General features: G+C 50.3%; 1 protein-coding gene and 1 long non-coding RNA gene across 2 annotated transcripts in view; one reads left to right on the top strand and one right to left on the bottom strand.

Annotated features, from left to right (window-relative positions):
- PLXNA2 (plexin A2) overlaps nucleotides 1-25154 on the bottom strand; it is a 236939-nt gene that overhangs the window by 49458 nt on the left and 162327 nt on the right. The window contains exons 10-12 of the mRNA XM_055583109.1: nucleotides 18058-18258; nucleotides 16212-16308; nucleotides 11646-11836 (exon numbers count right to left, since the gene is read on the bottom strand). Coding sequence (XP_055439084.1) covers nucleotides 11646-11836; nucleotides 16212-16308; nucleotides 18058-18258 — 489 coding nt within the window. The remainder of the gene's footprint in view (nucleotides 1-11645; nucleotides 11837-16211; nucleotides 16309-18057; nucleotides 18259-25154) is intronic.
- On the top strand, nucleotides 6821-24266 carry LOC129653430 (uncharacterized). Its single transcript, XR_008715120.1, has 4 exons — nucleotides 6821-6874; nucleotides 6990-7225; nucleotides 18825-18992; nucleotides 24157-24266. It is a non-coding gene; the product is annotated as an uncharacterized LOC129653430 (long non-coding RNA).

Here is a 25154-nt window from a genome sequence, read left to right as displayed (position 1 = left end):
GGGACCCACTCCCCCACCTCCTCAGACCTCACCTGCCTGCAGCCCGACCTCGCCCGCCACAGGCCTGGGCAGCCCGGCCAAGCCTGCGTTCCTGCCAGACTGTGTCATGTGTGTTTTCCACCGTGGGTGCCGTGACCTGGAAAACAGCCGCCGCGATGCTGCACTCGCCCTGATTCTTGCAGCCGCTAATTGAACAGTTCGGAGGGAACTATGCCACAAAGCCGCCCAAGGGCGAGAGCAGATGCAGCCGATTAATTACAGCTGGGGAGCTCCGCGGGGCTGCACCGAGAGCAGAGGGAGGTGCTGGAGGCCCAGGTTCTGGGCAGCCAAGGGAGCACTGGCTGGGCCACTCCTGGACTTGGGCAGAGCCCTGGAGGCTGGAGTTGGGGCAGATGTACAGGTAGATGGTTAAGGGGTCACAGGAGAACCCCTTCGAGGTGGGAGCCTCACGAACACTGGCTCCCATCCTAGAGACCCTGTCTTCTTTGTTTATATCTCCTGCCTGATAGACGTGATGGGAGATGAGACAGAAGTGGGCATCAGCTCCAGGTTACTAAAGATTCTGATAATGGTACCTACTTACCAATTTTTTCACTTATTAAGTACTTATCATGAGTCGAATTGTGCTGAGGGTCTTATATATTGGGTTTCTCCTGGTGGCTCAGATGGTAAACAATCCACCTGCAATGTGGGAGATCTGGCTTTGACTCCTGGGTTGGGAAGACCCCCTGGAGAAGGGAGTGGCTACCCACTCCAGTATTCTGGCCTGGAGAATCCCCATGGACAGAAGAGCCCGGCAGGCTACAGTCCATGGGGTCGCAAAGAGTCGGACATGACTGAGAGACTAACACTTTCACTTTCTTATATATTACATCTCACTTAGAGCTCACGACAAGTTATGAAGGAGGTGCTACCATTATTTTCATTTTATACACGCAGAATAGTGTTCTGGATAGGCGAAGGAACCGGCTCAAGGGGACAGAGTGAACGTCAGAGCCCAGCCAGGTCCACCTAACCGGTGCCTCCAGCCTCCCCACCACACTGCCCGAGTCTCCAGCGTCCTGCCGGGGCACAGCCCCAAGGCCGTCAGCTATGAGAATTCATGCCCCAGCCTCGTGAGCCCCTCTGTGCAGGCCCGCCATGGCTGAGGCCACACTTGCTGCCCTCCAAGGAGCTCTGGAGTTGGCTAGCCACCATTTCTCTGAACTTCTCAGCTTCCATCCTCCCCGCTCTCTGGCCCTGACCCTGTGAATGCCCACGCTCCCCTCAGCCTTGCCCCGGTGCCATCTCTCCCTGTGCATTCGAGTCTCCCCAAATGATGCTCTGGGTGGGGACCACTGGCTTGCTTCCCATCTCTGTAGCAGGCTTGATGACGAGCGTGGTGCCCACTCCACTCCCTCCCCCAGCCCATGGACTGACAGTTCTATTTGTCTAAGTGAGCCCAGGAAAGAGATGAAGCATGCTACAGGGTCAAACATGGGAATTCTAGATTCAAGTAGCTAGGATGAAGTCCTAGTTCTACAGCTCACTAGCAGTGTGACATTAAGAAAGGTATCACCCTTCATAGTACCTTGGTTTCCTCATCTGTAAAGTGGGGCTCATGATAATTGCTTCCACCTCATAGAAGTTGTCATAAGGTCTAAATGAGATAATATACAGACGGTGATAAGTTAGCAGTGCTAGGTCCCAGGTGAGCATTTAGTGAGTGCTAGCTATCTTTTTTCTCATTACTATTTTGTGATTAAGAAATCTCAGCATAAGCCAGGCCAGTTGAGTTCCAAAAAAATTCAGTTCAGTTCAGTCGCTTAGTTGTGTCAGACTCTTTGCAACCCCATGGACTGCAGCACGCCAGGCCTCCCTGACCATCACCAACTCCCGGAGTTTGCTCAAACTCATGTCCATTAAGTTGGTGATGCCATCCAACCATCTCATCCTCTGTTGTCCCCTCTTTCTCCTGCCTTCAATCTTTCCTAGCATCAGGATCTTTTCCAATGAGTCAGTTCTTTGCATCAGGCAGCCAAAGTAGTGGAGTTTCAGCTTCAGCATCAGTCCTTCCAGTGAATATTCAGGCCTGTTTTCCTTTAGGATGGACTGGTTGCCTGTCCTTGCAGTCCAAGGGATTCTCAAGAGTCTTCTTTAACATCACAGTTCAAAAGCATCAATTCTTCAGCACTCAGCTTTTTTTATAGTCCAACTCTCATATGCATACATGACTACTGTTTTCTCCCAAGGAGGAAGCGTCTTTTAATTTCATGGCTGCAGTCACCATCTGCGGTGAAAATGGAGCCCCCCAAAATAAAGTCTCTCACTGTTTCCATTGTTTCCCCATCTACTTGCTATGAAGTGATGGGACCCGATGCCATGATCTTAGTTTTCTGAATGTTGAGTTTTAAGCCAACATTTTCACTCTCCTCTTTCACTTTCATCCAGAAGCTCTTTAGTTCCTCTTCACTTTCTGCCATAAGGGTGGTGTCATCTGCGTATCTGAGGTTATTGATATTTCTCCCGGCAATCTTAATTCTAGCTTGTGCTTCATCTAGCCCAGCATTTCACATGATGTACTCTGCATATATGGAGAAGGCAATGGCAACCCACTCCAGTACTCTTGCCTGGAAAATCCTATGGACGGAGGAGCCTGGTCGGCTGCAGTCCATGGGGTCACTAGGAGTTGGACACGGCTGAGCGACTTCACTTTCACTTTTCACTTTCATGCATTGGAGAAGGAAATGGCAACCCACTCCAGTGTTCTTGCCTGGAGAATCCCAGGGACGGGGGAGCCTGGTGGGCTGCTGTCTATGGGGTCGCAGAGTCGGACATGACTGAAGTGACTTAGCAGCAGCAGCAGCAGCAGCAGCACTCTGCATATAAGTTAAATAAGCAGGGTGACAATACACAGCCTTGACCCAGAAGCAAAACAATGAACTCCACAGAACCTCAGAAATACTCAGAAATTACGGGTATCCTATACCTCAAAGCATTGGTTCAGTTCAGTTCAGTCACTTAGTTGCGTCTGACTCTTTGCGACACAATGGACCACAGCATGCCAGGCCACCCTCTCTATCACCAACTCCTGGAGTTTTCTCAAACTCAAGTTTATCATGTCGGTGATGCCATCCAACCATCTCATCCTCTGTCATCCCTGTCTCCTCTCGCCTTCAATCTTTCCCATCATCGGGGTCTTTTCAAATGAGTCAGTTCTTTGCATCAAGTGGCCAAAGTATTAGCTTCAGCATCAGTCCTTCCAATGAATATTCAGAACTGATTTCTTTTAGGGTGGACTGGTTGGATCTCCTTGCCATCCAAGGGACACTCAAGAGTCTCCTCCAACACCACAGTTCAAAACCATCAATTCTTGGGCGATCAGCTTTCTTTATGGTCCAACTCTCACATCCATACATGGTCCAACTCTCACATCCATAGCTTTGACTAGGTGGACCTTTGTCAGCAAAGTAATATTTCTGCTTTTTAATATAATGTCTAGGTTTTTCATAGCTTTTATTCCAAGGAGGAAGCGTCTTTTAATTTCATGACTGCAGTCCATCTGCAGTGATTTTGGAGCCCCTCAAAATAAAGTCTGTTACTCTTTCCATTGTTTCCCCACCTATTTGCCATGAAGTGATGGGACCGGATGCCATGATCTTCATTTTTTGAATGTTGAGTTTTAAGCCAGCTTTTTTCACTCTCCTCTTTCACTTTCATCAAGAGGCTCTTTAATTCCTCTTTGCCTTCCGCTATAAGATTGGTGTCATCTGCATATCTGAGGTTATTGATATTTCTCCCAAAGTGGCTTCATGTTTACAAGTGTCCCATGCAAGTGGATCCTCTGGGTATTGTTCTTGGTGGGGCTCAGGGAAAGGGGAGAGAGCCAAGTTGTAGCAGAGGAAAGTCAGGTGTGGAGACTGCCCAGCACGGCGTTGGCTGCCTCTCTGACGGACCTGTGGTGCTCTTGCCATGTCTGCAGCAGGCTGTCAGCACCCTAGACTGTGTTCTTAAGAGGAGATGGGAAAGGAGAATTCAGAGCCTCCCAGCACAGCCAAGGGTGTGGGTCCAGGGGAGTCACTCGGGTGGAGTACCCCCAGTGGATGGGTACACTTTGTATCGGAAGCTCCTGTGTCTGAGGTTGGGATCAGGAGGGCTCTGCCCCCTCATCAGGACAGGCCAGGGAGGACACTTGTGGGTAGTATGGAGACAGTTAATCTTCTCCTGACTAACCCACTTACTCCTTTCCTGTTGCTTAGAGTTTTCCTGACTTGAGAGGGCAGTGATGTCAACATTGTGCCCGCAAATTTTGACCCCAGCCTGGCTCCCCAAGGCACCTGGATACTGAATCCAAGATAGCAGACTGTCACGTCCTTTTCCACCTTCGCGTGTCTGTGTGGGTGTGGACGTGGGCGTGTGTGTGCTCAAGCAAGCGTGAGCACACTCTTCACGGCAGAGCCCAGCCAAAGAGCTCTGCAGGCATCCATAGCATCGGCAACACCAGCTTTCTACCCAGCACGGATCCTTGCCGGCTCTGTCTTAGCTGATAGTACATTCAAAACCTAATTGTTATCTCAGCAGAGTAACTCCATTATTCATCCTGACACCATCCCCCGTTAGCTGTTTGTTGCAGTGATGTTATATTAATGAGGCCTGCAAATAAATGAACGGGAGATCAGAGGGCTGACTTGTTTCTCAGGAAAGCTGGCTGACTTATTTATTTATTTGTTGGGAACTTTGCAGCGAGTCACTCTCACCCTGGGCAGGTGGCTCTTGTCTTTTCCTGCGGAAACTCGCTGTAGCCTTATAGATAAATACTTCCAAGTATCCAGCTTGCCACACAGTTTCACACAAGCATTTGCAACTGAGAGAATCCAGGAAAAAGATCTGCTTTAAAATGTTAGGGCAAACGGAGAGCAGGAGGAATCAAGAGCAATGGATCATCTCAAACTTCTAGCGCATCAAGAATTATTTATGCCTGGTTTTGGAGGGCAGTGTTGGCAGTTTTATACAACTGGTTTTCTTTCCCGGTTACATGTACCTAAGATAATGTGAAACAGAATGGATAGTCCCTAACGGTGGTTTAGCGAGGCGTGGGGAGTTACTGAAGTTGACAACTTTATACGGAAAAGCTACAAAGTGGTTAATGGAGAGACCACCGCAAAACCAGTTCTCCTAGGATCTGGCATCAGTGTGACCTTACTGGACAGTGTGGCAGGGGACTTCAGAGGTACACAGGAGTGTCTCCTGGTACCCAAATGGTGTAGGCTCCTGATCACTCACTGAGGACCCCAACACGGGGGATTTGTCCCTTGCATCCTAAGCCTGCTTTGCCTTTATTTCACCCCGATCTTCATTCTCACCTGCAGACATGAACTGCCTGGGCCCCAGCCTTTGGGCTTTCCCATCAACTGAGATGCTTGTGAGAGCAACTTTCACTGTGACCATCATCCCATTCATAGACACTGACCAGAAACCAACCGAAGAGTCCGATAGCTTTAAGGACCACAGGTAATTAAAGTAACACCTCCCCTGGATATACAAGAAGTGATCGCCTTACACTTAAAAGTGCCCCCAAATGTTCTACCATTTTCTTCCCCCACTGATAGAAATAAGTGTGAACTTAATTATCTTTAGGAAGACAGGGGAAGGTTATTTTAAGACTTAAAAGAGTAGCCAATGTCCCCGGTTTGTCCGTATCTCCTGACACTGACCAAGGGGACTCGGATCCTGGGCTCAGATGTTTTGAGGGTGGGGTGAAGTGGGAAGTGCACAGCCAGGGAATACTTCTCTATCCCTCTGACCAAGAGAAGGAGCATCAAAAGGCAGGGCAAGTCTGCATTCTGGAGTCAAGAAGCACTAGTGAATTTGTCTTGCCACTAACCAGATGTGTGACTTTGGGCAAATTATTTACTCCCCTAAGCACTGTTTCCCTGGCTGTTAAATGGAGATAATTACAGTCATCTTGCAGGATTGTAATAAGAAGGAGCAGGTATGCGGAATCTATGGGTTCTGGCATATAGTAGTGTCTTGTTAAAGAAAAGCTATTATTAGTAAGACTCCTGGAACTACGAGTGTGACTCATCTGTTCAGGTCCTTGGCCTGACTGGTGTTCTTGTTAGGTGTGGAGCTCTAGGTCCCTGCTGCAGTCCTCTTTCCTAATAGCAGGCAGCTGCAAAGGGTTACAATTTACAAATCTCTGCCTGAAGCCCTTTGGGAGAAGTAGAGCAGCCTGTAGGGCAAGCAGGTTCCAGCCTCTTCCAGGTGGCCAGTGTTCAGGGATAGGCTGGCTGCATCACCTGGCCACCCAACTCAGGACTAATTTATCCATGTGATAACTTCTAACCTTATCATGCCTGAATCAATTCCTTAGAACCACAGCACCTCCTCTTTTTGCTTAGAATATTCTGTTGTGGGAATTTGTGTTGAATTTTATCCCCCACAAATTCACATGTTGAATCCCTAACTCCCATCACCTCAGAATAAGACCTTATTTGGAGATAGGGTCTTTACAGAGATAATCACATTAAAAATGAGGTCATCAGTGTGGGCCCTAATCAAATATGACTGGGATTCTTATTTTAAAAAATTGGAGACAGACATGCACACTGGGAGAACACCTTGGTGATATGAAGGCTGAGGTCAGGCAGCTGCTTCCACAAGCCAAAGAATGCCAAATACTGCCCCAAACCACCAGAAACCAAGAGAAAGGCTCGAACACATTCTCCTCACAGCCCTTACAGCATGAACCAACCCACCGAAAGCCGAATGTCAGACTTCGGCCTCCGGAACTGAGAAAGCAAATTTCTGTTTTTTAAGGTCCCCAGAGGGGAGTCTGATCCCTGCAGCCCTAGCAGACCAATGCACTCGCTTGGAGTGGAGACCTCTTTGACAGGTGCTCCAATGCCTCTTGGCCCTTCCCAAAGTTTTCTCCCAAGAAGCTCTTCCATTGGCCCGTTCTGCTGGGCACTGCCCACTCACAGTCTCTCTGGGCTTTGCTTTCTCTCTAGGGGATGGCTCCTAACATCCTCCACTGTGATGTCCCGGCGGGTCCCTGAGGCACACGCTGGGGAGGAACAGAAGCGTGATTTCCAAACCTCCACGAGTCATCTCCTGTTCTGGGGCCTGAACAGGTGACACGTGTGCAGACGCCCGGGATGACAGCTGGAGTGGGAACAGCCTGGGATGCCTCCCGCGGGGGACAGCGTCATTATCACACCAAGGGCTGGCTGAGAGGGAGCAGACGGTGAGTCCTGAGGGGGTCCTAACCTGAAGTCGAGGCAAACTGGGAAATTCAATCGGCTGGAAGACGTGTCCTACATGGAGCTGCCACAGGAGATGGGTCTCTAAGGGAGGGCTTGGTTGCCATGGAGACAGCTGGGTTAGGAGGGGTTAAGGAAGAGCACAGCTGTTCATCCAACTAAGCTTCAGCTCACTCCTTTTCCTAAAGTAGAATTCCTTTGAGGTCAGCTCACTGATTGCCCTGCCCCCGCAGGCAAGAGAGCCCCATTCCAGTCCCCGCTGGTTTCCAGCAGTGGACACCCCGCTGCTCCCAGGAACCACCGTGGGCCATCTCCTCCCTCAGGAAGGATCTTTGTGGTCAATGGCTCCTGTTTACACGTGGGCACGTCCTGAGGGGCTATACATTTTTGAAGATAAGGGAGGGTCAGAGACAGGAGGGAGGTATGTAAAAAAGAGCACAGAGCTTGTAGAATTCCGATTGTTAAAAAAAAAAAAATAGATCTAGGCCAACGTCAAGGAATTAGCCAAGAAAGCCCAGGTAAAGGAAATGAGTTGACTCTTCTTGAAAGTTACTTTTAACAAATCACACGTTCCTGGGAACAGATGCCGCTGAAATGAGGTGGTGCTCTTCTCAGTTCATGCTACAGAGGTTGGTTCTCCTGATTACTCATGATGCTAACTTTGATCACCTGGTTAAGATACCTTAAACCCTTAACCACCGTCCACCAGGCTTCTTCACTGTAGAGCGTGTACAAAAGTACTCTGCACCATTCTTGTAATGAACACAGGTTGTGTGGGGAGAGAGCTTGAGGCTCAGTCAGCATCCCATTTCTCACCGTTCTTTCATTTGCTAATTTTAGCCTTCATTGGACATTCCTGCCTGAAACAAAGATTACTGTGAACTTTGCTAAGTGGTGATATTTCTGTTCCCCTAAAGCCCTTCTATTTTTAGGACTTGGGATTCTAGTATAAAGAGGAGCTTCCTCTCTCCCACAATGTTTATTTATATCAATAAGGACCACACATTCTTCTATTATTTTCTTGCATCAAGTACATTAGGATGATTATTTATTTTCTTGCTCACATTGCTGCAGATTTGGCCACTGGGGCTAAATCAAGTCGGCTCATGTGCCCTTTTGACGTGCAAACTCCAGTTGTTTTAGTGTTCCTTGCTAGACATATACATGTCACTTGAATTTAATCATGAGAAAACTGTCAGACAAATCCTGATTCAAAGACATTCTACAAAATAATGGTCATGAAAGACAAAGACTGGGGATTCAGGCACTGGGGAGTTGTGATGACGAATGCCATACGTGATGTGGATTGGAGTCAGGACCAGAAAAAGGGCATCATCGGGACGACTGGGAAATGTGAAGAAGACATGTATATTGGATGGCGTTATTCCATCACTATTAATTTCCTGATTCTGATCATTGTTCTGTGGTTATATAAGATGCTAATTTTGGAGAATCTGGGTGAAGGGTATATGAAAGTTCTTTGTACTATTTTTGCACCTTTTTATCAGTCTGAAATTATCTCAAACATGCTAAGTTTAAAAAGTGAAAAATGGCTTTTGTAAGGAGAGGAGGCTTGGCTGGGGGTAGGGGGTGCACACTGAACGCGGGTAGAAGGTTCCTGCTCTGGCTTCTCCCACCCACGTGTCCTGTCCGGAGTGCCTGCCGTCCCTGGAGTGGCTGGAGACACCGTGTGGGTTTGTCTCTCTCCCCTGATGCTCTTTCTTTGTCTACAGCCTCTACTTGAAAAACACCAACAGGAGAGACCCCACTGCTCAGGGCCTCCACTTCCTGCTGCTGCGTTCACTGGGAAAATCAATTACCGCCTAATTACCTCAGGGGGTTAATTAGCATCGCATAGCCTGGGTGTCCTGGGGAACAGAGCAGCCTGTCAGTCCCCGGTCAGTGAGCAGGGGCATGGGGGCAGTGGTTTCTCTGGAGAAGCCTGCCTTCGGGCGGGGCTGGGGCGGCAGTCAGGGTTGGCAAGGGTGAGAGGGCTGATGGAAACGGGTCCTTCCTGTCTGATCCAAGAGCTCCTGGACCGCAGGTGCGGAAGCAGAGAGACAAACTACAGCCGCAGCAAGAAGAATTACAGAATGGAGCAAGTTCTCAGGGCAGCCGCTGCTGGAAATCACTAGAATCAGGGAGAAGGCACGGAGCCCTGAGCGGCTCAGGGAGCTAGTCTGGGGGCAGAGGCCGGGGCGAGCACTTTGCCAGTGAGATGAGGGCATAGGAGAGAGTCAGTAGGCACCGCCAGCGGGCATGGCCAAGAGAAGATTGGGATTGTAGAAGCCTGGTCTTTGAAGGGCAGAGTCCGCACCCTCACAGCACCTTCCTACAGGGATGGATGAGAACCAGGATGGAGGGACACGCGCTCCTCCAGCTCCTCACTGTCCCTGGGATTCACAGCCCTGTGGATGCACGGCATCTGGTCTGTACCCCCTAGGAAGGCTGGACGTGAGGGATGGGAAGCCCACTTCTTTTTTACTGTACCATCATACAAAAAAGGATTTTATTTTGGGAGATCGATTTCTAATTTACGGCAGGTTTTACTTCCAGAAATAAAGCCCCCAGACAACACAATCTCATTCGATCTTAAAGGCTGGCACGCTGAGCAAGGAATGTCCTTTTCAGTGTCGGGTTCCAGGGCTCTGCCTTTTGGTGAGCTTTCAGCCACCAAGTCATCCACAGTAACATGTTCTAGTCTTTTTTCTTTAATTACCTCTAGCGCAAAAGCAAAAAGCAAATCACATCATTTAAAGTCATGATCTTTACAGTATGCCTTCCGCTGATCCTTCCAGCCACAATTCAATTAATTTAGGTCTCAGCAACCCTTTGAGGCTTTCTCTTTCTCCAGTTTCTACCAACTTTTGCTTCATTGATGCTATCTACTGCGCATCTTTGTTCATCTTGCTAACCACACTCTTCGGCTGCCCGGACCTAGACCCTCAGTCGAAGCCCGCTTCTTGTTTAGTATTACTTGGGCAAATCATAGACACTTTAAAAATGTTCTTACAATTAAATGTATCTGAGCTGAAATATAAGCTCTGCCATTGTGAACTTGGACAATTCCATCACTCAGAGCCACGTTTTCTTCCTCTGTAAAACGGAGGTGAGAATTTTGGCTTCTCATGGAGTTTATGAGGGCTAAATGAGACAGTGCCAAGCACACCAAACAAATATTTGCTCCCTCTTCGAATATCTCATGGTAGGTTAACAATACTCATTTGATCTTGAGGCTTCTTCTTTTTTTTTTTTTTTTAACTGATCTGAAGCTGCAAATTGGTCACAGGGATGTTCCATTAGTTTCCCAATACTCTGTGACACAGGTGAGAGCCAGAATTGGCTTAGAGCCAGACTTGACTTAGAGCCAGACTTGGCTTGCTTTGGCCAGTAATGGGAAAATGAGGCAGGAAAAGGGACAGTGCAGCTGCTCAGGGAAGAAGCAGAAAAGGAGCAGCTGCTCCTGCTTTCTTCTTTTCTTTTTAAAAATTTTTTTTGCCAAACTGCATGGCTTGTGCGATCTTTGTTCCCCGACCAGGGCTAGAACCCGGTCCATGGCAGCCAAAGGCCAAGTGTAACCCACTGGACCAGCAGAGAACTCCCTGCTCCTGCTTTCTTAGACTTGCAAATCACAGTGGTACCTGCCCTGGCTGATATTCCTAGTCATCATGAGGAATGTGTAATTAGTTTCAAAGTGCAAGCGACAGTCGGTGAGTAGGGAACAGTAAAGAGTGATGAGCTCCTAAGGCAACCAGAGTTAAATGCAACTCCTCCTCTCCCCAGCCATTCAAACCCCAAGCAGCTGCGTATTCATTCACATCATCTCTTCATCTTCCTTTGCAAGTGACTATTCAGGAAACATCATTTTTTCCCTCCTCAGGATAATTAGTTACCTATTTCTTTCCATTAAAATGCACAAACAAATTCGGACAGAAAGGAAACCCGGGGAAACGGCGCGGTGGCTCATGTAGTGCCTGCCTTCGCTTTCTCCTTCCATTTTCAACTTTGCAACTCTGGGCTAATTGCAGCCCCTGACATCACATTTCTGCTGAGAAAAGCTGAGCCTGTTTTTTCTGAAATGTTCACCCACCGTCCAGCCAATTTCTCATCCCCACCTGGCAAAGCTGGCCTGGCAGGCAGGCTGGGCTGGCTCTGCCTCCTTGGCACACACATGCACACCGAGGCACACGCGTGGCTGTGCACGTGCATGAGGACACACTCCCACACACTTGTCACTTATGGCTGCACACGGGCCATCGGGACACCCATGAGAGGCGTTACCTGCCCTCGCACTAACCTCACTCTACATCAAGCATGCTTCCATAAAGGCTCAGTTCCCAGTGCCCTGGGCGGGGGGTCGGCTCCCAGCCATTCCGCCCCACTCGGGGAACCTGGGGGGCTTACCTCGGTGATCTGAGGGTTGGAGCACTTGACGTTGTGGCTGGACCAGTCGAGCCAGGGGCTGGAGGAGCTGCCGCAGTGCTGCTGGAGCGTGCATCTGCGCTCGCCGCTGCACCAGCCGCACTCAAACTTCCGGTCGGCCTTGAGGCACAGGCCGCAGCTCTCCCGCTGGGCTGCACACTTGTAGAGGTGGACTGCAGAGAGAAGGACGGGGCGGTCACACAGGGAGCTGCAGAGGACTCCTCACTGCTTACCCCCTTCTTGCGAGCGTGATAGAAACTGCCCCGTCCATGGATAACACCAATGATTGTCATTATCCTTGCAAAGAATAATTGACGGGGAATTAATAATAAATTGAGGCTCTTAGCAGTTGTTTAAAGGCACGACAGAAAATATTATTATTTAAGAATTCTGGCTCTAGATTAAATTGGATCAGGGCTTTTCTTGTGGCTTCAGCACTTCCTAGCAATGTGACAAAGAATTTAAATTCTTTGAGTATCTAGTATGTAACACTCGGGGATCAGTTAGTTCAGTCAGTTCAGTTCTGATCAGTTCAGTTCAGTCGCTCAGTCGTGTCTGACTCTTTGAGACCCCATGGACTGCAGCGCACCAGGCCTCCCTATTCATCACCAACTCCCGGAGTTTACTCAAACTCACGTGCATTGAGTTGATGATGCCATCCAACCACCTCAGCCTCAGTCATCCCCTTCTCCTTCTGCCTTCAATCTCTCCCAGCATCAGGGTCTTTTCAAATGAGTCAGTTCCTTGCATCAGGTGGCCAAAGTATTGGAGTTTCAGCTTCAGCATCAGCCCTTCCAATGAATATTCAGGACTGATTTCCTTTAGGATGGACTGGTTGGATCTCCTTGCAGTCCAAGGAACTCTCAAGAGTCTTCTCCAACACCACAGTTCAAAAGCATCAATTCTTCGGCACTCAGCTTTCTTTTTAGTCCAACTCTCACATCCATACATGACTACTGGAAAAACCACAGCCTTGACTACACAGATCTTTGTTGGCAAAGTAACATCTCTGCTTTTTAATATGCTGTCTAGATTGGTCATAACTTTTCTTCCAAGGAGCAGACATCTTTTAATTTCAAGGCTGCAGTCACCATCTGCAGTGATTTTGGAGCCCCCCAAAATAAAGTCTGTCACAGTTTCCACTGTTTCCCCATCTATTTGCCAAGAAGTGATGGGACCAGATGCCACGATCTTAGTTTTCTGAATGTTGAGTTTTAAGCCAACTTTTTCACTCTCCTTTTTCAATTTCATCCAGAGGCTCTTTAGTTCTTTCCTTTCTGCCACAAGTGTGATGTCATTTGAATATCTGAGGTTATGGATATTTCTCCTGGGAATCTTGATTCCAGCTTGTGCTTCATCCAGCCCAGCATTTCTCATGATGTACTCTGCATATAAGTTAAATAAGCAGGGTGACAATATACAGCCTTGACGTACTCCTTTCCCGATTTTGAACCAGTCTGTTGTTCCATGTCAAGTTCTAACTGTTGCTTCTTGACCTGGATACAGATTTCTCAGGAGGCAGGTGAGGTGGTCTGGAATTCTCTTCTCTTTAAGAATTTTCTACAGTTTGTTGTGATCCACACAATAATCCTTGTTTTTCGTGAGGTTTGAATGAGATGTGGTATATTCAGTGATTAACAGTGTCTGCAACATAACCTATGTTCTGTACATGCTTACTATCTTTTCTTTCAACTCAAGCTACATTCTTACGCTGCTGCCTCTATTTCTGGCACATATGGACCTCGTTGAAAGAGGTAAGGACCGATTTCCCCATTTCAGGCAAAAATGAAGCTCAAAGAGAGAGGTAGGGACTCTCAGAGTTTAAAGGTTAGAGCCCCAAGCTGGAAAACACTCGCTGTGCTGCTAGAACGCAGGTCCCGAGAGGAGAGGGGTACGCAGGGGGACCTGGTGGGTCTGAGAGAGATGCTGGCTGGGCTTTTAAGAGAGGCCATGTGCCTGGTGGCGTGGAGACAGAGCTAGCTCATTAGGAAAGAGGGTCGGCGCAGTCTTGTGGATGGAGAGAACATCCCAAAAGAGGGCAAACTGGCTACTTCTGGGGGCTGCAGATGCGCTCGGTTTTGTCTCTTCTGCACTTAGAAGCCCTGGGCAGGCCAGTGGCAGAACCGTTTTGTGAGCCCGAGGCTTGGTTGTTGTCCGCTGGTGTTTTGATTCAGAGTCCCAGGAGGAATTCTCCAGAAGTGGGATACTGGGAAAGCCCTTTCTCAGTTCTCCTGGTCAAGCACACATGAGCTCGCAGGCCCCTGGGCGGCGTGCGTCTGGAGGCCAGGGACAGGTCCCAGGGGAGGCGCATTTTTTTGTTCTTCCGTGGGTTTATTCTTCCCTTTTATTCTCATCCTGTTCCTCTGCTCTGCCAAGCATTCCTCAATCCCAGCTACAGAGACTACATTGAAACATCCTGATCCTATGGTTTCTTATGGTACAGGGCAGGAAATGGGAATCTTAAAATGAACAGGTCGACACTGCATTTATTAACATGCATGAATGGTCCACATCTAATTCCTCAATTGATCCTCACTATGGCCCCCCAGATAGAGAACTTGGGACGTACATAGGAGTGGTAATTACTGTGAGTTCATCTAGCTATCAGTGAAAGAGGCAGGATTTGAACCCCAGTTTGTTGGATTATGGAATCCTAGTCTTTTGCACCAACACAATGCATTAGCCTCCAGGGACAGCGAGGCCTGGGTGGGAGGTGAGTGTGAAGACACCATGGCCTGTGCATTCAAGGAGCTGCTTAAAAGTTGCTGGGTGCCACAAGGGAGGATTCTGATACAAGAGCTTGGATGTGGCCATTTTTTTTCTCTAAAACTCCAGGTGCAAAGGCAACCTCTGGGAACTAAGCCCAGATTCCCAGCAGGCGAAATGTCTATCTCCTAGCACTGGGAAAATGTGGCCTGGGTATGAGGAGAAATAGAAGAAGAATCTCCCAGCCTGGGCTCTGATTTCGATGGCAGCATCCAGCACAGGGATGGCAGCGCCTGGAGGAGATGCTGAAGCACTCGCAGGTCCTCCCGGGGCCTTGGTCCCTCTCTCTGTGCCCCTGGGGTGACCTCAGCCTGAAGGACAGGCTTGTGAAAACCCTAGCTAATTGAAACGTGACATGTGGCTCATGGCCCTGGGTCAGAGGACAGGGTTCTGGGGGAGAAGGTTTCACATCTCACAGTGGCCTGAGCCATGGGAGGAAGGACAGTGCCTTGGTTAAGCACGTGAGCTCCAAAATGAGACTGTCTGGGTTCAAATCCTGGCTCTTATTATTTGACTCTTGGTCCATTTCTTTCTTTTTTCAACTTCATTGAGGTGTAACTGACAAAAAAAAATTGTATAATATTTAAAGTGATAATTTGATATACTACAGAGCGAAAAGATTTCTCCCATCTTGTTAATTAATAGATGTTAAGAACACACAAATTTAAGAACATTTAAGTTCTGCTCTCTTAGCAAACTCCAGTTCCATAACACAGTGATATCAACCATAGTCACCATGCTATAATTAGATTCTTATTCATCTTAGGGCTGGAAGTTTGTAGCCTTTTACCAACTTCTCCCTATTTCTCCAACCTTCCAACCACTTTTCTATTCTGTTTCTGATGATTTGGGACTTTCCCCCCCAGATTCCACATATAAGTTATTCTACACAGTCTTTGTCTTAAAAACATGGAACACTTTGTCAGCTGGCACCACTTTGTGCAGGGGTCAGGCTGGTCTCCACCTTGTTCCAATTTTAGTGTCCGTGTTGCCAAAGCCAGCAGTCTTGGTCCCTCTTTTAGCTTCTTTGGGTCTTGGTTCCCTTATTTATAAAATGAAGATAATGCTAGGGCATCCTTCTCAGTGTTACAATGGTTAGGACAAAAAAAAAGTCCTAAATAAATCACTCAGTGAGTGCCTAGCCAGGGTGCTCATCAAACTGGAGTCACTTCAGTCACTCTGGAGCGCTGGGAGGAATGCTGTAGGAGGGCAGCCGACCTGGCGCCCAGGAGGACCTCCACGTGGGTCTGCAGGACCAGAAGGAGGCCACCTCATGGAACGCCCCCTCCTGCATCAGCCCAGCTCCTTCCTGAGGTTTCTCGCAACAGCCGTGCCCTGGAGTCAGCCAGCTGGGCCTTCCCACCCACCTCAGGACCAGGGGAGCAGATGGACAAGCCTTCTTTGTACAGCCACTGAGGCCAAACACAGGGGAACCAGGACCTCATTGGGAATAATATCTCCATTTCCAGGGAAACCGGCAGGACGTTCCTGCCTGCTGTTCTCCTAGTCAGGTTCCACAGACACTTCAAAGTCTTCGGGAGCCAGAGGAATAGGCAATGAGCCGGCAGCCGCCTGGCGGATGCTCTGGTTGTAATAAAACAGGGTCCCCAACAGGACTCCTTTGATGGCACCAAATGTTGCTTTGGGGGCCTCTGAAGAGTTCCGTGGACAGGGGGAGTATATTATTCATGGCACCGCGGCCGGCCGGCTCTGATCCCTCTAGCCCCGGTCTTTCCCGGGGTCACGGAAAGACCAAAACTTGACCCGGAAGTAGCCGCCTACCTTTCAGGTCCTGAGGGTTGTCGATGATGAAATTGCCATTCCACACCACGGCAAAGTCCACGGCCAGGTTGCTGATGTCCATGCCGTCGTACTGGTACTGCGGGGAGAGGGGCGAGGCACACGTTCACGAGGAATTCTATCCTGGGGGTCAGGGTGCTGCTGGCATCCCAGGGGGCCAGGAAACAAACCAGGGGCTCGGGTTCCCTCTGGGATGAGAGAGGAGCAGATGGAGAGACAGGAGCCCCAGGCGCGCTCACATCATCCCCACAGTGCCTCCCTCCGACTCCCAGTCACTGGCGCCAACAGGATCCCGCTCAGACCCCTTTGCTGGCATTCAAAACCTCCTATAATCCAATCCAGGCTTAGTTCTCCAACTGTCGCTTCCACTGCTTTCCTCCAGAAACCTCTGGAGCCCCTGTGTCTGAGGAAACTCTCCTAAGCCCCTCGCTGCACCCGTTTGGTTCACACCTCATAAGGAAAGCCTCTCCGCTCCTGACAGCCTCCAGTCTCCAGCACCTTGCCTCTTCTAGCCTGGCTCAGACGCACCTTCCCCCAGGGGTCTTCTCTGCCCTCCCTCCCAGCCCACCCCGTGCTCCCCGTCCCCTGGTGTTTGGTCTTGAACCCAGCACTTCCTGGGATTTGCACTGGATTCCCCCCATGGAAGTCTCTTTAGGAAGTCCACTCACTGCTCTGGACACCCCGCAAAGCCCTGACGCAGCATGTGCATGACAGACGGCAGTGCCTCAGTGGTTGACCGGCCGGGCCCTGCAGGGGCCCTTTCTTTCCACGTGTGAGCTTTACTTCGGTCAATAGTCCACTAGGGACAGTGCCCAGAGCTTTGCAGGCACACCTCTGAGCAGCCCAACCTCTGAAGGCTACCAAGCCGCAGTCGGGAGTGGACTTCCTCCCGTGTTGATCCTGCCTGGGACCCTCAGGCCTTCAAACACATCAGAACCCGCCCCTCTGATGGTCCAGCTCCTGAGCCTCGGAGGAGACCGCCCCTGGGACTCCCCGCCGCGGGGGCTCCCAGGGCTCGTCACCGTCAGCCCGCCCCCCTCCCTGGGCCCAGCTTCCCGCCGCCTTCCTCCCTTTGTCGTGCTCCATGACTTTCTCATCTCCTACCTTCCCCGGGTGCTGGGCAGTCTTCCACCAATTACAAATTCTATCAAGCGCCCATGACCTGGGAACCCGACAGTTCCCTGATAAGAGGCCCAAGATTTCTCTTTATCGCTCGCAGGCGAATTACCTTCCCTCAGCACCTTTGTCACATTCCTCCCCCCTCCATCTCCCAGCTGACCCCCCACGGGCAGAGACAGGGAGCTGGCAGATGAAAAGACCTTCGCTGGGCTAGCGGGATAATGAAACACCTCGTGGGGCTCTCTGGCGTTCAGGATCGGTTTAACCCTTGCTGCTCTTGAGGTTCACTGCGTCCTCCTCCTCCTCCCCCCTCCCCACGGCCTTCCTACCTCCCCTGGTCCATTCCGCAGCTTTCCTCCCGCGTGGCACCCCCCCTGCATCCACTTCCCAAACCGGGGCAGGCTCTGGGGTCACGTTGACTGGCACTGAAAAAGTTTCACCAAAGGCTAAGAGGTACTCTTTCAACTCGGAGAGGGCGCAAAGCTCTCAACTTAAGCCACGGGGGTCCTTGCAGCCCTCCACTCCCTCCAACACCTGCCCTGCTCTGCTGAGGAACCCTGGGTGTCTGTATACGCTCCTCTGTCTCTGTGGACAGGGGTTGCTTGTGGACGCAGAAGGTTCTAGAAGCTGGGGGGAGGCCAGGCTGAGGCCCTGGCAAAGGTGTGAGAGAAAGGCCGGCTCTGGCTGGCCTGGGCCCCGGTCCTCTTACCGAACTGTTCTGGCACTGGACACTGGAGCTGTTGAAGCGCAGGGCGGGGACCCGATGGACGGCTCCCTGGATGTTGAGGACGCATTCATAGCCCCGCTGGCCAGACTGAGGCTGGGGTAGGTTTCGGGCCTTGAGGGTGATTGGCTTCACTTCCCCGACGGGTATCAGGATCTCCTCGGTGGGGACCAGCTGGGGGCAGTCCTGGGGAGCAAGCAGAAGGCCTCTGTCTGGTCTGTCCTGGCTCATACCTCCCTACTCCCCAAGCCCGGGTGGAGGGACAGGCCCTTGATGCTGCGCCAGACCCCTCTGCATCCAGGCGGGGTGCCCCCGAGGACGCTCCTCATTGTGGAGTCGGCAGGGAATGTGAGACCTATCTCTTAGCTCCAGGGCTTTGAGATTGTCATCCCCAGCCCACGAGTCATCCTGAATCTGACGTGCATGTTACCATCGAGGAATTAAATTTTCAAGCCTCGATGTGGCAGGTTGCGGAATTTTTATCTCCTGAGACACAGGCTAAACGGGGCTCTACACGTGCCTGTCCCCAGCCTGGACGCCTCCACCGCTGGTTGCCTCTCCCCACCGGGCTCCAGCTCCCCTCTCACGTGCACCTTCCGTGCCCGAGGCCATCTGTTATCGGCAGCCTCGGCTCCCAGCTCTGACTGAGCGGTCTTTTCAGGAGTTGGATCAAGCCCCCACTGTACCCCCCCCGCCCCTGCCCCGCCTCAACTATCAGTGCTCTAAATGCTTGCTCTGGCTTTTTATCTCAGTTTATTACCAGGCCCGGTGTGAAGACCATGTTGCTTTGGAAAACAAAACAGAAAAAAAAGAAAATCTTGGTGGGCCCGCGCTGCGGGAAGGGCCATGAGAGAGCCAGGATGCGAGGAGGAGAGTGATGTCCCCCAGCTCTTCTTCCAGAGGCTGTTTCTCCGCCAGAGGTCAGACGGCCACCTCCCCACAGCTCCAGCCCCCTGCCCACTTTCTCCCTCTCTGGGAGGACACTGCCCAGTGGCCTGGGGCAGTGAGGACACGCAGCCTCCTTCACGTGCAGCCGTGTCCTGTCTCCAAGGATCAGCTGGGGCAAGTCTTGAAGGAGGCACCTATTTCCTTGTGCCCTTGTGGTCCATGGTGGTGTGGTTCTTTAGGGACGGTGTAGGGTTGCTCTCCTGCGGAAGGTGCTACTGGCATTTAGTGTGGGGCTGGGGGTCGGGGGGCAGGATGGTGAACTTCCTCAAGGTGTAGGACAGTTCGGTTCAGTCGCGCAGTCGTGTCTGACTCTTTGTGACCCCATGGACTGCAACACGCCAGGCCTCCCTGACCATCACCAACTCCCGGAGCTTACTCAAACTCATGTCCATTGAGTCGGTGATGCCATCCAACCATCTCCGCCTCTGTCGTCCCCTTCTCCTCCCGCCTTCAATCTTTCCCAGTGTCAGGGTCTTTTCCAATGAGTCAGTTCTTTGCATCAGGAGGCCAAAGTATTGGAGTTTCAGCTTCAGCATGAGTCCTTCCAGTGAATATTCAGGACTGATCTCCTTTAGGATGGACTGGTTGGATCTCCTTGCAGTCCAAGGGACTCTCAAGAATCTTCTCCAACACCGCATTTCAAAAGCATCAAGGTGTAGGACAGTCTAGAACAATAAATGGTCCTTCTCCAAGGCCCAAGGCATCCCAGGAAAGAAGCCATTGGTATGGCAGGAATGTTGAACGATGGACGGCCTGTGGTGGTGTGGTGGGGGTGGGGGTAGGGGGCGGGGGACGGGGGCTTCTGGCTCAACGTGGGCTTCAGCAGTGGGCCTCAGAAGGAAGTCCTTCACCATCTGGCCCCTGTGTCCCTATTACTCTGAGATTCCTGTGCATACCACAGAGGAATTTAAGATTAGACCTGAGGAGTCATCGCCCTCACTCATCAACCTCTGGTCCTTTGAAGATGCTTTTCTCTGTACTGGAAACACTCCCCACCACACACCTAATCTTCCTCCTGGCCCTTGACTCAGCCCTCTTTAGTTGCTGCTGCTGCTGCTAAGTTGCTTCAGTCGTGTCCGACTCTGTGCGACCCCATAGACGGCAGCCCACCAGGCTCCCCCATCCCTGGGATTCGCCACGCAAGAACACTGGAGTGGGTTGCCATTTCCTCCTCCAATGCATGAAAGTGAAAAGTGAAAGTGAAGTCGCTCAGTCGTGTCCGACTCGTAGCGACCCCATGGACTGCAGCCTACCAGGCTCCTCCGTCCATGGGATTTTCCAGGAAAGAGCACCGGAGCCTTCAAACTCAGCTCTGCAGCTCCTTCTTTGTAAAGCAGCCCTGACCCTGTCCCTACTGGCAGGTCACAGATACTCCCCAGCCCCCTGGGCCTCCGCCAGCAGCACTGGGCCCTCACAACTGCAGTTTCCTGTTGACTTGTCCTCCTCACTGGCTTGTGAGCATTGACGATTAGGCTGCATCTTACGCACCTCCGTATCCCCAGGCTTTTTCCCCATTCCTGACATGTAGTGGACAACTGCTAATGGCTTGTGGGAAGGTAAGTGGAAATCAAGGAAGTAAAGCAACAGACACAAAACTATCTCAAACTTTCCTTTCGGCTCCAACTTCCCAGATTCTTCAGAGATGAGGGCAAATCCCTGTCTTCCGGACATCTAGAGACTTGGGCGGGAGTTTGATTCCCAAAGCTGGGATTGATCTGCAATGGTCACTGTTTCTGGAGTCACAGGATTGCTAAATTGGCATGTCCGTATCTATTGGAGGAATCCTGAGGATTTACGGAAAGCTGGGTCCAGAAGTCTGCCACAGAAACCTGTCTAGGAGGGTCTGGCTGAAGCTCTGGGGTCATGGAGCTGGCCCTCGGTGACTGCCTGTGAGGGCAAGGGGCAAGCTCGGTTTCCACAGGAGACAGGATCACAAGACAGCCCCAGAACAGATGGGGCCCTGTTTAGAAGCCAGTCACTCAAGCTGCCAACTCATAAACTTGCTCTTTGCTGCACTTTTACTTTTATTCCCCGAGGGCACTCTTGACAGAGTCTTTCATATATTTATAGCCAAGGAAAAAAAAAAGTGAACACCACTTTAGGAAAACCCAGGCATCCCATAGAAAAGGAGATATTATTTCCTGTTCGTGGCTAAAAATCCTCATTGAGTCTAATAAATCAGAATTTTAATTTAGACTGGAAATAAGGCTGAGGTACAGCAAGGGGTGTGTGCATGTGTGTGTGTGTGTGTGTGTGTGTGTGTACCTGTAAGAGAGAGGGAGAGAACAGATTTTCAGAATCAGAACTAGTTGATATATTGTAAAGGATGACCCGTTGTTTTTCACCTCTAATGAGCTCAGAGAACAAATTCAAATTTCATGAGCAGAGTCTTTAAGACATACTTTTGGGAGTATGATGTCTTAGGTTAGTGAACAAGATTATAGAATCCTATTAACCATGACAAAAATACACATATGCATGTGTACATGCACAAATACACACCTACACACCCACACACACCCTCATCTTTCGGGCTGGGTTGTCTGATTCAGCCTGAAAGTTGAAGAATCATAAGTAGACTTTATGAGTACTTTTATGCATTTTTTAAAGAGATTCTAAAATTTTATTTAAAAAAAATTCCTGGGGTCTGCTGTTTCAGACTCTCTGGGACTAAGCTGAAGGGTGATGGTTAGGGGCTTCCAAATGCCTAAAGAGGGTTCTGAGATTGCCCCTGGGGAAAAGAATCTCAGGCTTTGCTTGTTTTTTTTGGCTATTTCTCTTGGGCCAGACAGAATTGCATCCTTCCTTGCATTCTCTAGGGAAGGAAGTGGCTGGTGCCCAGGTGTCGTCTCTTCTCCTAGGAAACAGGGGATAGATACACAGACTCCTTGGGTTAGGAGATCGTTCTGCTGACTGTCTGGAGGTGCAGTGGGTCTTGGGTGGGGAAGGCGGTGGTGAGGGTTGAGGTGCAGGAGAGCCGGCAGCCCAGGACATCACCAAGTTGCTGGAACGTCAGTTCCTCCGGGGTTTGTGACAGGTGATGCTGTGCTGTGCTGGCTTAGTCGCTTGGTCATGTCTGCCTCTTTGTGACCCCATGGACTGTAGCCCACCAGGCTCCTCTGCCCACGGGGATTCTCCAGGCAAGAATACAGGAGTGAGTTGCCATGCTCTCCTCCAGGGAGTCTTCCTGACCCAGGAATCGAACCGGGGTCTCCCGCATGGCGGGCGGATTGTTTACCGTTTGAGCCACCAGCGAAGCCCAAGCTGCAGTGGGTAGCCTATCGCTTCTCCAGGGGAATCTTTCTGACCCAGGAATTGAATCGGGGTCTCCTGCATTGCAGGTGGATTCTTTACCAGCTGAGCTACCAGGGAAGCCCGTGGAAGGTGATAGGTTTCATCAAATATAAAAGGCCATTTCCAACCTGTTTGCTCCTGGGAGTACATACACACACACAGACGCACGCGCACACACACACACGCACACACGCACGCACGCACCCACACACACACAGATGCACACAGCATGCTGTGCCCTTCATGCACAGCGTGAGGACTGCTGTGAACGCTGCTGAAAGACATTGCTCCTGCAGACCCCCGGTCTCCTGAGTGACCTCTGTAGGTCATTCTACTCCTCCCTCTGCCTCTAGGTCAATGGGCAGCAGGATCCCGCTCCGCTCCTTGGCAGCAAGCTGAGCTTCTATCAAGATGAGCAGATGTCCTGTTTGGGGACATCCCAGGGGAGGGGTGGGCTGAGGAGGAGGAGACATGAGCGGGGAGGGCAGGATGCTGGCCCTGTAGCCCAATGGACGAGCCTCTGGGTGGCACGGTCCACACTGTTCTGTACTTCACCGGCTCTCAGCACGGGGGACCCTTCCTTCAGCCCTCAGAAATGACTGCTCCCACGTGCAAATGACATTATCTTCACCCACTGGACTTCAAAGAGAGAGAGCAGCCCGCATCCGGGTAAGCTAATCGGATTTATGTGGTTCTATCTTTCCCCGGGGACAGGGTGTAAAGGAGATATTTATGTATCTACATCTCACTAGGCCTGGTTTAGCCATGGTGGGAGATGAGCTTTTCAAGCTGAAAGCCATATATACTCCAGCGCACACCCGCTCGCAAACACCGTGTCACCGCTTAACCTGGCCCAGGGGGGCCCGGATTTCTGGGACCCCATCCGAGACCGGCTGTGCTCTGAGTGGGGAAAAGGTCTGGCTCATGAACTTAAAAGCACTCAAGAGATGGCTCAATTGAAATTCAACTTCCTCATCTACAAAATGGGCTTCCAAGGTGGCGCTAGTGGTAAAGAGCCCGCCTGCCAATGTAGGAGACGTAAGAGATGTGATTTCGATCCCTGGGTTGGGAAGATCCCCTGAAGGACCGCATGGCAACCCACTCCAGTATTCTTGCCTGGAGAACCCCATGGACAGAGGTGCCTGGTGGGCTACAGTCCCTAGGGTTGCAAAGAGTCAAACATGACTGAACAGACTTACCACGCAGGCATCTATAAAATGGGATCAGTTATACTTGACAACTCTAGGTTGCAGGCAATAGGGACATGAAGGTCTGTCGTCAGTGGTAATAAACTGCATTAACCATGTTAATATTATCACTGCATATTTCTCACGTGAACTCAGGATCAGAGGACTTCAACTTATTCAGCGCCAGCTTGGGCATACTGAATCATGACTTCTGCATTTATGTGAGGATCATAGAAAAACTGTTTAAACTTATCAGTTTATTCATCTAGGATAGAATTTACTTCATAGAATAGTTACAACTGAAGTTAAAAATATATATGTATAATGTTGCATATATAATAAACTCTCAACAAATGCTAACTACTAATATGTTTATTTTGAATTGCATTCACTCTAGGACCTCCCTGGTGGCTCAGATGGTAAAGAGTCTGCCCTCAATGTGGGAGACACAGGTTCGATCCTTGAGTTGGGAAGATCCCCTGGAGAAGGAGATGGCAATCCACTCCAGTATTGCCTGGAAAATCTCACAGCTGGAGAAGCCTGGAGGGCTACAGTCCATGGGGTTGCAAAGAGTCGGACAGTCTATGGGGTTGTTAGTCGGACTGAACGACTAACACTTTCACTTTCACTTAGCAAAGCGGTTCTTGGTTTTCAGGACTAAGCCTGGGATCATCGGTCCATCAGCCCTTTGGAAAGAAGTAGGCAGATGTACCTCATGTACTGGCCACCTTTGCATCTGGACGTGGTACTACTGACCTGTCTTCCATGGGCAGTTTCTCTGTGCGAATGGATTTGTGTGGGTCCCTCCACACTGGGGGGCTTCCCAGATGGCACTAGGGGTAAAGAACCCGCCTGCCAATGCAGGAAATGGAAAAGATGCGGCTTGGATCCCTGGGTCAGGGAGATCTCCTGGAGGAGGGCATGGCAACCCACTCCAGTATCCTTGCCTGGAGAATCCCGTGGACAGAGGAGCCTGGTGGGCTACAGTTCATGGGATCTCAAAGAGTCGGGCACGACTGAGCGACTGAGCGCCACACAGACGCTCTCCCCACCCCGAACCCTCATGACCAACAGCACAGAGCCTGGTTAAGATCAGGACTGCAAGTGTAGCTGAGACCATGAAAACAGACGTGTGAACTGGGCCTGATTTTCTGGAGAAAGCATCCTGTACTCCGCCTTTTTGGATGCCTGAGTTCTCTGTAGCCTTAGGCAAAGAAAAAAAAAAAACTAAATTTTTAGCATCTTGGTTACTACATCTGTCAAATATGAATTATGTGAAACTGCAGGTCTGTTGTGAGAATCAATTGAGATGCCATATGTCAGTGGTTCTCAATCTTCGGCTTACTCTGGGATGGGGCCCAGGAATTTGAATTTCTAACAAGTTCCCGAGTGATGCTGGTGAGGCTGGTTCCCCTCCCCCACCCTCCTGTCACATGCGAGAGAAATGCAAATGCGTGATGTCTTAGCCTTGCTATACAAATCAATGGAGCTAATCAGTTATATATTGTTCCTAAGAAGTAGATAGATGTAAAATTTTGGTTTAAATTGCAATGGGGTAGGGGGGAGGGGGCTTACTGGAAGCATAAAAGATATTCTAGGAACCCCAAAGGGACTGCTAAGGGATCTCGAGTTCCCAGAAGAACCTGAGGATGC

This window comes from Bubalus kerabau, chromosome 5 (assembly GCF_029407905.1).
Source record: "Bubalus kerabau isolate K-KA32 ecotype Philippines breed swamp buffalo chromosome 5, PCC_UOA_SB_1v2, whole genome shotgun sequence".
Classification (NCBI taxonomy): domain Eukaryota; kingdom Metazoa; phylum Chordata; class Mammalia; order Artiodactyla; family Bovidae; genus Bubalus; species Bubalus kerabau.
Note: the sequence above shows the minus strand (reverse complement) of the source record. Positions and strands in the feature narration are given on the sequence as shown.